The sequence below is a fragment of the Taeniopygia guttata genome, chromosome 2 (genome assembly GCF_048771995.1).
Source record: "Taeniopygia guttata chromosome 2, bTaeGut7.mat, whole genome shotgun sequence".
Classification (NCBI taxonomy): domain Eukaryota; kingdom Metazoa; phylum Chordata; class Aves; order Passeriformes; family Estrildidae; genus Taeniopygia; species Taeniopygia guttata.
The window spans coordinates 117,765,354-117,782,451 of record NC_133026.1 but is presented as its reverse complement, the minus strand read 5'-3'; the positions used below and the strand labels follow the sequence as shown (position 1 = coordinate 117,782,451).

The window sequence follows — 17,098 nt, the reverse complement described above, 5'->3', positions numbered from 1 at the left end:
CTTTAGAATTTTCATATTAAAAAGAAGTGGAAGGACTTCTTAAACCTTTCTTTTAAAATCTTCTAAAAACTTTCACTAGATGAGAGTCCCAAATTATTACAGTCCATCACTAACAGAGGCAAAAATATTTTAAAAAGGAAATGTAGCTATTCTAGACAAAATTTTAAAGTTAAGAAGATTTTACAGATCAATATATTGCTTTCAGATTACTAAAACAAAGAGTCTCATAACATTGCTAATCAAACCTAAAAGTCCCACTGGCTGCTCCACTAGTTTTGGTTGGGACAAATTTCTTCATAGTAGCTTGTATGAGGCTATGTTTTAGATTTGTGATGACAACAGTGTTGATAAGACAAGGATAATTTAATTCCTGCTGAATAGCACTAACACAGTGTCAAGGGCTTTTCTGCTTCTTACACTGCTCCAGCATGGAGGCTGCAGGTACATGGGAAGCTGGGAAGGGACACAACCAGGATAGATTATTCCAACTGACCAAAGGGATATTCCACTCTATAGGGGATTATGCTCAACATGAAAGAAGGGGAACATTCTGAGTTCCAGGGATTTGCTCAGACACACAGAACAACAAAAGCATCCTTCTACCAGACAGACATGATGGAAGCAGGAATCAGAAACTGCACTATGTGAGTTGAAACCAGGACTTGCTTAGATGCATTAATAAAAATAACATTATTTGTGTATTTTGTCTTACTTTGTACATCTGGGTCAATGATAAGACTATAAAATTGTATTACCTCTCTGTTTTTCTTCCCTAATCTCCTTAGCCTTTCATTCCATTCTTCTTTATCCCTGAGATATTGATTGTACTCCTTGTTTCTTTCAAGCCGTAATCTCTCCTAAAACAGGCATTGAAAAGGGCATCATAATTTTGCATTTTTAGTAGCTTTTAACTTCATAGAACTTCAGTACTAAATTAATAAATGCAAATTGTGTGTTTGCCGCCCTCCCCTTCACATTCTTTGTGATGTACAAGAAAGGCTTGAATTACTTTGAGGTTTTAGCTCATTTTCTCTTAGCATAGCACTTTCTCTTAATCTGAAATCTGTAAGTATAAGTCAGCTTCTTCTGCATGAAGTCTAATCCCCAGAGACACAACTGTGCATCAAGGTTCATCTTTAAAAACAAGTAGGTTTCCTCTTGCTAAGCCTATTCCAAAATTTACCAAAGCTTCACTCCAACAATTAGGAATCACCTTCTAATTTCCAATCTGAATGTATTTACAGCTGGTTTTCAAACATACAATTTCTTTCTTTGTGTTAAGGTTAATTGTGACTTGCCCCCCTCACAATTAAAACAATATAACAAATACAAGTGTAGACAAGATGTATCAATTACAATTTGAACTGTCGAATTCAAACAAGCACTTAAACTGACTGCAAATAGTCAAAAGTGCAAAGAATGCAGGACCTATGCTTGTTGCCCTAGCCGTTTCTGCAGCATGATAACATTTATAATCAGCTTTCTCAGGTTTAAAAATATACATGAATTCTACAACAACAGCCTGATCATATAATATGAAATACAAAAGTCTCCAGATAAAGCAAACTATAATTTGTACTATTTCTTGATATTAGTCCCCATTTAGAGCATGGGGTATCTCTTATATTACCTCATTCCAACAATCATATAAAGGAAAAAAGAGAATTATACTACAGTATTATGAATTAGGCTCTTTTCCACTGCGGCATTTTCCAATAAAAAAGCACAAGTATTTACAAAATCTGAGCATCACACATAAATTTACTTTCTCATTAACAAATTTCAAACAAAAATAATTTATATCTCAATCATTACATAAATACCAGATTACTAAAAGTTTTGCAGATTAGACTAATCCTCTCCAAAAGTGTTTCATTTTTTTTGGTTTTTTCCCTAGGAATGAAAAAGTTTTCTATTGGTTTTCTAACAGTGACAATATAAAGCACGCAGACAGCCATGAAAGTTGCACTGTCTTTAACAGATGGCAAAACACTCAGCAGAAAATTCAATACGCTATGTGACTGCACATTTGACCTAATAAAGCAAACCAAAATGCAAATGTTAACCTCTCAATATTCTGCCCAGACGCCAACTGATTAACAGGGCACAGTGTGACATCTCCTGGCAGCTTTTAGGTTCTGCAAGAGCAGCAAATAGATGGCTAAAAAGGATACAACACCCCTGCACAGAGTTGATATGATATAAACCCACCAATGATAAGACATGCTTCCAGTACAAATACACCTTTCATTTCCACAGTTAATCAAAAATACTTTATTATTCTCTGTTTCAGCACACATACTTGCAAGGGTTAATGCAAAGTTCATGAGAACCTGAAACTAACAAACTCAGTACATGTGCATGCTTCCCTGAAGTCATTTCCCCCTTCCTGGGTGTTTCATTCTTGCTGCCTCCTTTTAACACTTGTATAACTTGGAGTTTAGGGCTTTTTCATAAAAGCAATTTTCACTTTGAGTTCTCACCTGGCTCCTCCTACAGCCAAACCAAGAGCACAAGAGGGACAGAAAGTTTGAGGATACAGGCAAGGCCAACCCATGCCACAGCAGGAGTCTTGCACCAGATTGCAGTGACAGCATAGCCCCAAACACAGATCAACAATGCAACTTGAAAGCAACAAAGATTAAAAACAAAATCAAAAACCAACAAAACCTCCAAGAGTGCAAATGTCTGGTCCTCCTCCAGCCACACAGGTTAGGTTATCTTATTGTGCTGAATCCCTGCTGTTCTATGACCAATCTTAATAACCAAACAGTAGTATTTGTCAGAAAAAAATATTGATAAATTGTTGCTAAATTACAATGTTTCTGCTGATTCAACTTCATGGATTAATTTACAAGCAAACACAAGAAAGAAACAGACTCTAAGGCCAGCAGCGTGAAGGCAGGAGATCAGATCAATAGTGATTGCTGAACAAAACCCAAGCACAACCACTAGAGGTTTAGAACAGATCAAGTGCTCTAAAAGTGTGGATCAGAGGTAGCAAACCTCAAACTAGTATCGGTATAGAATTATATCTACGTAATAAAAAACAAATATCTAAAACTTATTAATACAGGTAACCTAGGATTAAAAATTTTAAAAGAAATTGAAGGAAAATACTTTTCTGAGAATTACTACTAATTACCACCTCCAAAAACATTCGTGTAAGAAAAAAACAAAACAAAACAAAAAAAAAATCACAATATTTTTTTTTGTAATAGTTTCAAAACCCAAGTACATTTTCGAGTTATACTCCATTTAATTAATTTCCTTCATATATTTACCTTGGCAGATCTTCGCTCATCAATAGGAAGAGATAACCCCTGAGTATATGGATCTACTTCATCAGCAGTCAGATAATTTTTCTACATTAAAAAAAAATTTAAAACATTCAATACACTTTAAAATACCAAATTTTACTCATTAAAGAGCTGTTAGGTATCACATTTTCTCAAGTAATTTCAGCAATTTGATGAAATAAAGACTGAGACAATCTTTACATTCTGAAAATGTAGGATGTTCTTGGAACACATAAATGAATTGAAGTCAAAGAATGCAGGAAGTAAATGTCTTTACCAAGTTTTAAGCTTGAGTTTGAAAGTGTTTGTCACTTCTTCCATGTTAAACTATTTCCAGTAGTATGTAAGTTTTATTTAAAAAAACTATTTTTATTCAAAGAAACCCCACTCAGTTCTTCTGTAGCACAAACACAAGTGTCTGTACAAACCTAAAAGGAATCTTCCAAGACACTTTCTTACTCAAGATGAAAAATTGCTTTTCTAACAGCAGAAAACGTATGTCTTCCTCTTATTTTAACAAATGGAATTCATGCTAACAGTAGCACACCTCTAGCTCAACAGTGTTTCCCACACCAGCAGTGCCCAAATTTTCCAGAATAATGACCCACCATCAAATCTTGTCATTCTTTATGGGCCATCAGCCACTTTCAGAGCAGAATTTCCCATCACAACCAGTAGCTGTTGCTCCACATATATCCCTGGAGCACAGCTTGGGACCTGGGCTGTGCAGCAAGTCAAACTACCTGCTCTTCAAACCAAATACCAGTACTGGTGCAGGCTGTTAACAGTCCAGGTCTAGAGGGTTTGTCATTGATCACTCCTTTATTAAAAGCATACCCAAGCAATTTCCAGTCAATCATATGTATTATAAATCTTATGAATAAAAAGAGCATCTATTTGTATGTCATAGGCTGAATGGTGAGATACACATGAGTATTTCACAAGCACTGCTCTTCATAATTTCACAAGCTTGTGAGTATTTCACAAGCATTGCTGTCTTTGGTTATCTATGTTGCAATGCGGCCTAAATGCTGAGAGGAATATCAAGAAGTAAGAGCTCTACCTGCTCCAGTACAAACCTACAAAATCTACATCATTGTAAATGACATTTCAAACTAGATATTAAAAGATTTAAGGAATATAATAATCATGCAAAGATATTCAAGCACCAAGACAACTAGATTTATATGGAAAACCAAGTTATCTCTATTGGAAAAAGTAAATAAATTGTAATTCTCATTATTAAGTAATTCTTTGTATGCATTTTGAAGATATCTCTAGAGATTACCCCTAATCTTACAAACATCTTTTCCAAAATCAGAACCTGATATGGAAGCTGCATTTTTCTACATAAGTTATTAACAAGTTATTAACAAAATAACTTGTATTATTAAGTTATTAACAAGAAATTATCACTGTGAGAACTGCTAAAAATTTCACCAGTTTTCTTTAGGTGGGAAAAAGAAATTAGAGATTACTATCTTAGTTCTTGCTCAGTCCTTACCAGCTTAATATAGCTAACATTACTATAACTAGACCAAACACACAAACAAAAAGGCTTTGTAAACCTTGAAGTCCAGAGAGAATAAAACTACATTAGCTAGAGTAAACATGAGTAAAACTACATTAACTAGAAGTTAATGTAAAAATTATATTATTTGGGTGGTTTGGTTAATAATTATGAAACATTAAGTTTTAAAATTATATTCTAACATTGAAAAGAATCAAAATTATTTTTGGAGTTTTAAATTAATCAAGAAACAAAAATTACATAAGGATGATTTTGGTTAGAGGTTAAAAAGACAGTTTATTCTGTTGTTGCTGTTGCTATTTAAGAAATCCAGTGCATGCTAATATAGACAATTTGTATCATATGCATGTTATTCAAAACCCCAGAAACAAACAGTAGGCAATGTTTTAACCACATTACCTCCTGGTCCTTTACTGATGTTGCTCAATATGAGCAACTTGGATGGACAGCATTAAATTTCAAAATTATAGATACACAAAAGTATAAAAATATTTTAAACATTAAAATTAGTTAAACAAAACTTGTAAAATTAACACCAGAGGTATTATTTTTTCTTCATTATGCTTTTATTCAAAGAAACCCCACAAGTTTGTATTCTTGCATTCTGGCCAGTAGGTGCTAAATAACTGTCTCTACTGCTTCCCTAAGCACCGCTGAGGAGTGGAGACAGAAAAGAAAAAAGCCCTGACTCTGGTTGCAATGATATATTTTATATTTATGTAAGTTACTATTTTATTCTAGCTTTATAAAATATGCATACCAAGAAAAAAAATCCTGAACTCTTACTATCTACATAACTGATAATCCCTGAAGCAAATGGCTAGTAAAATAAAAACTACTGTAGAGCCAGCATTAGACAGCAATAATGGCAACTGCATAGGGAAAAGTAAATCAACAAGTGTTTAAAAACTTATGAATGGAAAATAATATATGTAAATAATCATTTTGCAGAAAGCAAGCAATGTTGTTAGTCACAACTAATCACCACAGCATGCATAAATGCACAAAGCACAAATAAAAGTAATGATTTTTTAAATTCCAAGAGCATCAAGTTTTCAAACAAAGCAAAAAGCAACTAATTTGAAAGAAAAGAAAATAATATTAAAGGCACCCTACCTTTCTTTTTGCCTGTGAAATTCCCTAAAAATCAGGGAAAAGATACTATTCAAAAGGAGTCTTTGAGTCAGAAATATTTGACTTAACAATAGATACTTCCTTTCTTAAAGAAAATCCATTCACTCATTTTAAGAACTAAAGACACTGGTAAATAGTATTTTTATAAAACAGAAATTATTTGGTTTCTTATTTTTTTCTGATTCATGCAGAGCAGCTACAGAATATTCCCAAGATGATATTTCATACATATAATTTCAATTTTAAATTTATTGTGACATTTAGTAAATAATGTTAAGTGGAACATCAAAGAGTTTTCTTTCTAAAATTGAAAAGAAGCTGTCAAATGGAGTCACACTATGTACTGGGATATTCTTACCTCAATTACAGACCATAGAATATATAAGTACTTCAGGAAGTAACAGCTTTAAAATTCTTAACAAAACAAAAAACAAGGAAGAAGCAAAAACAAATAAACAAACTATTTAGAAAGAAGTGTACTAAATAATATGTAGTCACATGGCAACAAGATCTGTAGAAGCCTAAAATACATAAACAAAATGTTTTGAAATTACTTTCACTCAAGTCTTCAAAATTAGCCATTGCTTAGAATGAATGCCTACTTAAAAACTTCTCTACAGAAATTTTCATTCAATTAAATGAGAGAATAATTTTAAGAGACTCACTAAAGTCAAGCAACCAGACAAGACATTTTACCTGAGAAAGATACCGCCTGTAATCTTGTCTAAGTTCCTCTTTGAGTTTATGTTTTTTTCGTTCGTATTCTTCTCCAAGAGGCAAACTCAAGCCATAGTCACCTGAAAGTTTAACGTCATTAAACATCATTATCTACTATTCTGCATCAACACAAAGCTAAAGCTATGTCTGGATTTTTATTAGAAACAAGCAATTTAAGAAAATTAACCATACAACCAGTAATTACACGACAGCTGAAAAGAAACACCTTCTCTGTATGAGCAGTTGGGTGAAAAGCGTAGAAAAATAGACTGGTATTTGGATAGCTTTCCTGTCATCCTTTGACTTTTTCTTCCCATTACCAAAACAAAGCAACATAAGCTGAATTTATTTGAATAATGTACATATTTCTTGTGTCAATATATGTTTCCAAAGAAATCTCCTTTGACATGTGAGCTTCTAAATTATTGATATTTTAAGCTGTGTTTACCACACAATAGAAAACATACTTCGCAAATGCAAGCAATAAGCTATCTGTTTAGCATGTGAAAAATTTGTTTGCTCCTACACAGCTAGAGGGAATCTGGCCATGTGATTAAAAAAAAGATCATTATTTTTCTTTCCACCTCAGTATTTTTCATTGTAGTAGACCCAAAACACATAAGTACTTTTCTGAGATTACTCATAAGAGCTCAGTTCTCATAACAGCCGCACTCTTAAAATATAATAAAATATAATGCTATGCAAGCTGTTTGCTGTTCCCAAAATGCATTTCAAAGTACTTTATAAGAAACATCCTCTACCCCACAAGCCCATCTCTGCAGTCACTTTCATCACTCTCCACAGAGTAGTGAATTCCACAAAATCACACAACTAGTGACAATGATTACAACTGAAAGTGAGTGTGTGTACTATTATTATTTCATATTGTTTCTCTAAAAGCATTTCTACATCTCATGATCTATGCAAACTTAGTAGCATGGGGTAAAAGGGAAGAGAAGGATATTCAAGATTTATTCTTAGATCAGTCCTGATTTATTGTAGGGTAGTTTGGCCTGGCTCAAGATACATACGGACTTCCTCTATCCTCATGAGCCAGGAAAACAGTGTAATAGGGAAAAAGTGGCAAACAGGAGTCAGCCTGATATTCAGACCAGAGGACCCAATACCTGATTAAATATCTCCTATGCTATTCTGAAACAGCCTGCAGAGTCCAACCACTAACCAAAATCTGCACAGGACCTTCTTCTCCAACCTTCAAGTTCCTTTTTTCCTAATTGTGCACATAAGGTGAGTTCTATTTAAAAATATAATGCAGCATTTCAACTTCAGAAAAAGTGTTATAAAGCAGAATAGAATACAGAGAAAGAAATAGTTTGTTTCAGGTACTTGCTCTTGCCTTTTATTTTATGCCTAATTACTGTTGAACTAATTCTAGGAAACCGAGAAAAAGATAAAAAGCAACTAATAAGTTGGAGGAAAGATTCATTCAGTAATTTCACCGATGCCACTGAAAATCAATACCAAAAAAAAGGAGAAATGGAGTGAGAATCCAGTGCTTTGATTCAAATAGGTGAAGTGTTCAAACAAAAGATAGTTGAAAATTAATTTTGTTACAAAGAACTTTTTTTTGGCCACCAGAAAAGCATTCAGATAAAAATTATGGGTAGTGATTTGGGGGATATTTGAAAACAACCCATTTCAAAAACTTACTCTTATAGAGCCATGCAGAGCAAAACCACTGCAGTTAACATACATTCAACCTAATTTCATACAAACTTTGTCCAAATTCTTCTGCCAGAGTAAGAGATACACCTTCTTTTTAATTGTTTTTTTACTTTTGTTTATTCTGTATTTGTTGTATCTATTTGCCATTTCACATTCTATTAACCCCAAATAATCGCTGACAATGATTGTTTTTAAATGCTAAGATTTTAAATGCATTTTTACATAAACATTTCCACGTATGTAATGTTGAGAAATAACTACAACTTTATTCAGTCTGAGCCTCAACACTACTGCTAGAACTATAGAATATACTTACTAGATACCAAGGAACAAGTCCCATCTGATTTAATCCACAGGAAATTACAGTGCTTTAAAGCAGAGCAAGCCAGTAATATCAGCAACCATCCATTTCAGCACCTAAATGATTATTATAGAAAGTGCTGGGCTTGGCTGTGGTAGCTAATTTTCCTCATAGTAGCTGGTATGAGGCTGTGTTTTGGATTCGTGCTGGAAGCAGTGTTGTTAACACAGGAATATTTCAGTCGCTGCTCACTCAAACTTCCTGCTTCTCACCCCATCCACCAGCAAGAGGGCTGGGGATCCAGAAGGAGTTGAGAGGGGACATGGCTGGGACAGCTGATCCCAAAGCATAGGGATATTCCATTCCATATGGCATCATGCTCAGCAGCAAGACTAGAAGGGAGGTTGGTGAGATCTGCTGCTCAATGACGTGGGCACCAGCTGGTGGTGCAATTATTTCACATTTGCATCACTTGTCCTTTTTGAGTTTTACTTCTTCCTCTTTGTTCTTTTCCCTTACATTACTTTCTTTTTTCAAATATTAAACTGTTTTTATTTCAGCCCATGAGTTTTTTCATTTTCACCTTTTCAGTTCTCTGCCCCCACCCTGCTGGTGCAGAGTGAGCAAGTGGCTGTGCTCAGCTGCCAGCTGGGGTTAAACTACCCCATGGCAACCCCTACTTTTTCTTTTCATTTAAGATCACCTGAATGCCCCCCATCTGTAATACTTCATTGTGTTAGTATATCCAGGTGTCAACAGGTCAAATTTACAGTAAAAAACATGACATGACATGCAATTATAGCTCTCCAACAAGAAATAAAACTATTTTAATATCAATAAAGCTTAACTGTTCGGTAATGGCCTGCCACAGCCAGTGGCATACTATCTTTTGTGTTCTGCTTTCTGTATCTTATGTTTCCTCAGTCAAGAAAATAATTATCAGCACCAGCACTAACATGTTGAACCAAATAAAACTGCCAAAAATATGTGATAGATATTTATTCAAGTGCTGCCCTCTAACCAAGTTTATCCATTATCACTTCTGGAGGCAAGGAATATTCAATTACCATTTCAAGTACTTTTAAGTGAAGTTTTCCTCTAAAGGTCTTTGAGGAGCTTGTCTTGCTGAAGGCTGGAAGTTCTATTTATACAATATCCCCATAAAAAACATGTTTTACTTATGCAGCTAAGGCCAGTTCAGACCCACAGATTCACAAGCTCAAGCTCCATCCCACTAGAAGCTGCAGAATTACACCAGAATCACAGTAGGCACAGTATGAAAATTAATTATGTACTAACCCAAAGTGTCTACATGTGAAAGAAAAGAGTTAATTATCAACAAGAAATAGGACACAGAAAAGCTCTAAAGCTCTCAGGACAAACCTGAGCCACACAAGTGTAGCTAGAAAAAACAGTAGTGCCTACAGAAGGGAGATGGAAGGACAAGTAAGAAAAATGAAGAAAAGAACACTATCACACTTTTCCAATCAAATGTCACAAAGAACATAGAGAAAAGAAGAAAAAGGACAATATATAAAGAAAATAGATATTAAGCTGGTAGCCACATCAAAATAAATCTAACCATTTCACCTGGTTAAGATTTCAATCAAAATTAAGTACTTGTTCTTTTCTTGCACAATTAATAACTATATTGTAACAAAATTACAATAGCAATAAGAACAGTTTAAACTGCCTGAAAGAAACAATTTAAAAGAAAAATTAGTTTAACTGTGTGCATCTTAGCCAGGTTGGACTAGAACTCTTAAGAGGCTGAAAGAAAGAGGCCCTGATTCCCTGGAATGTACTCTTTTGCAGTAAAGTCCAGATGAAAAATGGACTTTCACAGATTTTGCTCCACCCAAACACAACAGGAAAGGACACATCACCTATCAAGGACTGGCAAGCAAGTTTTTTGGATTGTTCTTTTTTTTTTTTTTTTTTTTTCTGTGTGTGTGTGTGTGTTCATCTGGGGTATTTTTAATGGCACTACCTTGCAAGAAGAAAGAGACAGCTTTTGGCATATTTTCCTGCAGACAAAAAAAAACAGAAGAAATCCCAACTACAAAAAAAAATTCATATAATGCCAAGACTTTTGGAAGACTAAAGAATTATTATGCACTTGAATTACAATGATCATCCTAATGATTAATGATACAAAGTAGTAATACCCTTCCAAAAATTGTCAAAGGTAATTAAATGCTACTTAAATCTAGAAGACATAATAAAAAATAAAAAATATATTGTACCTAAAGTGTAGTTCTGCTGACTATTTGGAGGTATATTTTCTTTAGCCATGGAGATTAACATCTTGCTAGTTTCAGAAAGCTTCTCTGATTCCTTATTCTGAAAACAGAACAAAATGCCTTACTGCATCACAAAGTAGAGGAAATATCACACAAAAGAACAACATTAGTGATGTAATTATTAGCAGTGGAGAACAGAGAGTTTTAAAGTAATGCTGGATTAACACATTAAAATTACTAATAGGAAAGCTGTGATAAGAACAGATCCCGCTAATCAGCTTCCCTAAGGAAGGGTGAAGGAGTAATAAAAACCATGTATAAAACTCTTCTCACTTGCAAAACACAAATCTTACTGTGTATGCCTAGTGGCAAACAGGTTTTTAAAAACCTACAAAAAGATATGAAGTACTCAAGTTGGAAATTACTTTGAATAGATAGATCTTCAATATATTCTTTAACAACAAATACAGTTTTAAGAGCACAGTAAAAATCTTCAATCAAGACTTTGGCACCAGAAGTATTTAAATTCAGGAAAGCTTTTTAATACTCTTACCCTCATTTCCATGTAAGGTGGATCATTTTCAAGTTCTGCCTTATCTTGTGCTAACTTGGCCTTCTGGTCCTCAATAAATTTTTCTAAATCATCCGCCATCATTTCTAGGTTACAGAAAAGACACAGAACATAGCATTTACATTAGAACCTCAAAAATGTAAAGCTCAATTGCTCTTGCTTAAGACAGCAGTTAAAAATAATCAAATTTCTCCCTCGGAACTACGAGCCTTAAGATATTTGCTGGATCAACAAAACAACTGACTTGCGAAACCCACCCATGGAGGAGACTACTTGATGCTTCACCAGAGAGAAAATTAAAAGATTCCAGATTACAACACTGGAGATACTTATCTAATCTTTTTTCCTAACATGGTTGAAGTGTTTGGGAGTTGTTTGTTTTAACTGCAAGTCTACCAGTGACCCTTCACTACACACTAGCACAAGCTTACTCCTTGTGAACTATAAAATCAAAATTAGAAAACACATAAAAGTAAACAGGATGAAGGAATCATTTAAAAAAAAGTACAAAAAGTTCAAAATACCTGTACAGTCTAAAATAAGGACCAAATCACACAATTCTGTGCTTAACTTACAAGCATGAGAAGTCTTAAAAATAATCAAGCTTCCTCAAAACAAAACATAAATTTAAAAAAAAAAAAGCTCACAAAATACAAGCATAGTGTTTCTGGGGTTGGAGCCAACAGTACCTACTTTCTGTACCATTAAAATAGCAGAGGCAATAAGAATAGCTAATAATCCTAAAATCAGGGATATGAGGAAGCATTGACTGAGAATCAGACACTGTAAGAAAACATGTAGTGAGGAAGAGCTAATTACCTCTCTCCCACTACCTGTGTACCTTGCATATTTAACTGGAAGTCCTTCCGAGCAGAAAGCACCTGATTTGTGGAATTTAGTGTATATTGCTGCTTTCAATAACCTCATAATAAAAACTAAAGTCAATCAAGTTCATGTCACTGGAATTGTACTTAAGTTGAGTTAGACCAGTCCTATCAGAACTAAAAATACTGCAAAGCATGCCAACTACTTACAGAAAAAGAAAGACAAAACCAGCAAGAATGACTGCATACAAGCCTACTCATCCTAATCTCTCCCCAGCATCTTCACCAACTCCACTGCAGAAGGAGTTTTACAATACCAAGCTTACTGGCAAAAAAAAAAAAAAACACTAAAAAAACTCAACTTAAGATTCCACACTTAAAAGAAGCATGAAACTAAGAAAATTATGGCCCTCAAAACACTCCATGCAGCTTAAGCAAAAGGATTGCTTATGCGGGTTCCTGAAAAATCCCATCACATCCACTATCTTAATTAATACAGCAGGTTTTTTTCAGGCTAATTCAGTATCTTTATAAGGCTGTATGAAGTAAACAAGAGGCCAATGACAAAACTATATTAGAAAACAGTTTCAGGAAGAGGACTGATGAACTTAAAAACAACAGCAACAAAAAAAACCAAACCACCACCTCAAAGATAGTAAGGTACCACACAGGTAAACATAAAAATAATGTGTCCAGAGAGACTGAGATAAATTCTCAGTAGAAGTAAAATGAAGTAAAAAAATGCACAAATTCTCTCCGATAAAGTGAAGTAAGTGCATGCTAATTTAATTTACAGAATACATTTGCTTGATGTATTCCTTAGAATGTAATCCTTTGAACTTCTTCTCTTTTTTATTCATAATATAAAATTATAGTATTGTTACAAAGGAGGCAGAACTAGGCCAACCCATTTACAATTCCTAGTGGTAATACAGGACAATCAATGCCAAAAATAAATCTCCCCCATCTGATTTGTCCTAAATCTTTAATCTCATTAGTTTTGCACACTGATAAAGGATAAAAGAAATCTGAAAGAGGATAAGTTCCTAGGCATGGTAAATTTTATTTAGCCTATTAGGTTACATAACAGTAATGATAAAACTGTTCTGAACGGGTAAAACAACTTGTCATACTAAAAGAAGGTGGTTTCACCACCTACCCAATGCTACACAGTCATCAAGAGGAAAATTACCACATGTAGGAGGCACTGTGAGAAGCCTTTCCAAAAGCTCACTGACAGTAACATCTGTATTTCCTATCTCTATTTACAACAGCATTTATAAACTCCAGCACTGTTTCCAAATCACTGTATGGGAATGGTACCAAACTTACTCTGAGAGTCTTTTAGTGTATTTTCTAACTAGCATGAGGAATACAATTAATATTGCAGCATTCTGCACTCCTATAATATTGTTCAAAAGAGCAATATAGTAAGTTAAAAACCAAAGACAAAACAGTTACAGTTAAACTACACAGGGAATTCGACTGGTGTGAAGAAAGCTGGCAGCTCCAGGCCTTGGAGAATACTAAGCTGACTAATGCTACAGCACTGTTGATTCAGCTACCTTTAATACAGCACAATTGCCTGGAAAATTCTTACCAAATTATTCACATAAATATCTAGACATTTTATGTCTTAACTTCCTTCTACCTGTGTTGATCTTCTTAAAATATGCATGAGTGCAAACTCTATGAGATAAGCAAAAAGAATATATGATAGCAAAAAAGAAAAATTTCTTAAGTTAGTCCAAGCAAAAGAGTGACAGCTTCAATGTGACACATACACTGTTAAGTTCCAAAAATATACCAGCAAGCAAATACCCTACTGAATATTAGTCAGTTTTATCATCTAGTGTACCATGTGAAGATATCATGACTAATCACAATAAAAATAAAGAAAGAACACATTTCTATATGAGACAAGGGCTACCACAGCCCTCAGGAGTGCAGTAAACTATCTTGGAGGTGACAGCACCGAACTCACAGGGGAATGTCAACTTCACACTGACTTCCCATGACTGCACAAACACACTGAGGCACAGCCTGACACTACAGCACCAATTCAGAGCAAAATCATTTATTTTCAGTTTAGCAATACATTTGAATTCTTTTTCTGCATGTCTAGGTCCTTGCAATTACTAGTTAAACTAGCAGATTCAAAACCAAGCTGGGACACATCACTCCATGGGCATGTACAGAGCATGAAAGGGAAGTCAGAATATGCTGTAAACACTTAATAATGTATCCCTATGCCCTCGAAATTATGAGGTGTAAGCGTATTTCTCTAGCTTACTGGAAAATAGAGTATTTTGTAAAGGTATTTCTAAAAAATTTTTGATTGGATGTAGCTATCAGCCTTTCTTTAGCTCTTGTTAAAGAAAGATAATTTGTATTCCCAAAATAATGCATTATTCGAAGTCAAATTCCATTAAAAATACTTCTCTTTTATATTCAAGTACTGTCTGAAAATGTCCCATAAAAACATTTTACATACCTTTTCTTTCAAGAAGATTTTAGATTTCCATAGCCTCTTTTCCTTATTCAGAGTTTTCACAAAAGCAACTCTGAGTAATTAGAGTCACCTAGGTAGACTTCAACTTAAGCAAACATACCAAGCAATAGAAAGCATGCAGATACTCAAGAACAGTAAGTCAAGTTTGAACAGGAGATTTTTATTGGATCTATGCCCAAAGAGAGTTAACAATGTATGTCTCTCTAGTCAAGGTATCCAAAACATCTATGTGCATATGTATTGTATGTACTATATTTACCTATGTATTGTGTAACTACTTTATCACCTAAAGCAATGTTTACTGTATCCCATTTTAATCTTTCCCTTCCCCTCCTAATTGTTCAGGAAAACACACAAAATTTAAAATCAGCATGTGCAAGTAGATTTCATCTCTTCTATGCCACCATAATATTGAAATATCAGCAGGAGCACCTGTAAAAAGGCAATTCCTATCCACGTGAACTGCAGCACGGGTGGCAAGGAGAGAAATGCTTTGAAAGAGCAACTATATGCCACGTTTAGTAATTGTACTTACAAGTTATACTGCCACTAATTGTGTCATTAAGAAACACTGTTCAAAGTTTAACCCAAACTTCCTGAGGAATTAATACTGACTGCTTCTGTACCCTTGTGAATGGCACTTAGAATAAGCTACTGTGGCCAGAGACGCACTCTCTGTACTTTTCTTTAAAATTCGTTGCAGAAAAAGCACAGATTCAAGGGTCTGGCCGTTGACAAATAATAAACTCTTGACTAAAGCAATGCGATTTTTTCGCAACTGAGAAGGCAATCTATCCTCTGAATAACGAAGCAACAAGTTTGGCGAGTTACTTTCCCTCCACTACAGGGCTTATCTATTTTTTAGAGTAGGTAATTTGATCCAAAAATACACTAATTTCGAAAAACTTTCAGACCCAGGAGATCAGGTTTATTTCTGCAAGAGCGGCAGCTCGGGCAAGCCCCTCTCCCCCGGCCTGCAGCGCTCGCCTCCCAACCTCCCTCCTCCCCTCCTCGGCAGCACCTCTGGGGCACTCCCGGAGGCTTCTACGCCCCGGGGAGCAGCTGCGGGGCGGGGATGCGACACCCGGGGCTCGGCCCCTTTCCGGATGGCGGCGCCGTTGTCAGGCAACGGCCGCACAAGTGGCCCCACCGGAGGGCCGGAACCAGCCCAGCCCAGCCCAGCCGAGCCGAGCCCCGCCAGGAGCCCCCACGGGGACCCCCAGACCCGGCGGTACGCCCCGGGCGCGCCCCCGCCCCGTCCCGCTCCGGAGCCCGTCCCGCTGCCCAGCAAACCCCCTTCGCTCCCGCCGCCGCCCGCTCCGAGCTGTGAGCGATGCTGGCGATGGAAGCCCCCGGCGGGGCTGTGAGGAGAGTCCCCGGGCGCCGCGCCGCCCCCGCCGCCCGCTCACCGGTACCGGCAGCCGCGGCTCCGTCCGCGCCCCGCGCGTTCCTGCCGGCCCGGAACACGGCGGGCGGCGCCGCGCAGCGCCCCCCGCTGCCCCGGAGGGCGGCGCGACCCGGCTGCCACCTCCTCCCGGGCGGGGAAAGCAGCGGGACGGGAGGCGGCAGCGGGCGCGCTTCCCGGGCTAGGGCAGGGTAGAAAGGACCACAGCGGGTCGCCTGGTGCAACCTCCCTGCTCCAGCAGGGTCACCCTACAGCACATGGCGCAGGATTGCATCCAGACGGTTCCTGAGTCTCTCCAGTGAGGGAGACTCCACAACCTTTCTGGGCAATCTGTTCCAGTGGTCGGTCACCTGCACAGGAAAGCAGTTCTTCCTCATCTTCAGGGGGAATTTCCTATGCGTCAGTTTTCTTGCCTCTTGTCCTATCGCTTGGCACCTCCCAGCAGAGCCCGGCTGCATCCTCTTGACGTCTTCCACTTTAGATACTTATATACATTGATAATGCCGCTTCTCGGTCGTCTCGAGGCTGAACAGGCCCAGCTCCCTCAGCCTTTCCTCACGAAAGAGATGCTCCCGTCCGTTAAACATCTTTGTTTACCCTCCTCTGGACCCTCTCCAGATGTTCCGTGTCTCTCTCGTACTGAGTGGCCCCGAACTGGTCACAGTAATTTAAAAAGCACAAGTCAATAAATAAATGGATAAATAGTGAGAAAGGCCTCCGCCCGCCCGGGGTCGCGTTTTTGCGGTGCCGGTTCATGGGGCGAGCGGGCCGGGCCCAGCCGCGTGCAGAGCCGAGCGCGGCCGCTGGGGGCGCAGCGCCGCCCGGCCGGGCCCGCGCGGACCGTACCACCCTGCGGGGGTGCCCCCGCCCCGCGC

General features: G+C 37.2%; 1 protein-coding gene across 12 annotated transcripts in view; it reads right to left on the bottom strand.

Annotated features, from left to right (window-relative positions):
• The window catches only part of CSPP1 (centrosome and spindle pole associated protein 1), a 64,766-nt gene extending 47,755 nt beyond the window's left edge, over nt 1-17,011 (bottom strand). For 6 of the 12 annotated variants that reach the window (XM_072924720.1, XM_072924724.1, XM_072924727.1 and 3 more), the window contains exons 1-7: nt 16,228-16,554; nt 11,465-11,568; nt 10,915-11,011; nt 6,661-6,761; nt 5,947-5,970; nt 3,285-3,365; nt 756-857 (exon numbers count right to left, since the gene is read on the bottom strand). In XM_072924720.1, coding sequence (XP_072780821.1) covers nt 756-857; nt 3,285-3,365; nt 5,947-5,970; nt 6,661-6,761; nt 10,915-11,011; nt 11,465-11,566 — 507 coding nt within the window. In that variant the 5' untranslated portion in view covers nt 11,567-11,568; nt 16,228-16,554. The other 6 variants (XM_072924722.1, XM_041713924.2, XM_072924723.1 and 3 more) reach the window with 6 other exon arrangements.
• Nucleotides 17,012-17,098: the final 87 nt, after the last annotated feature.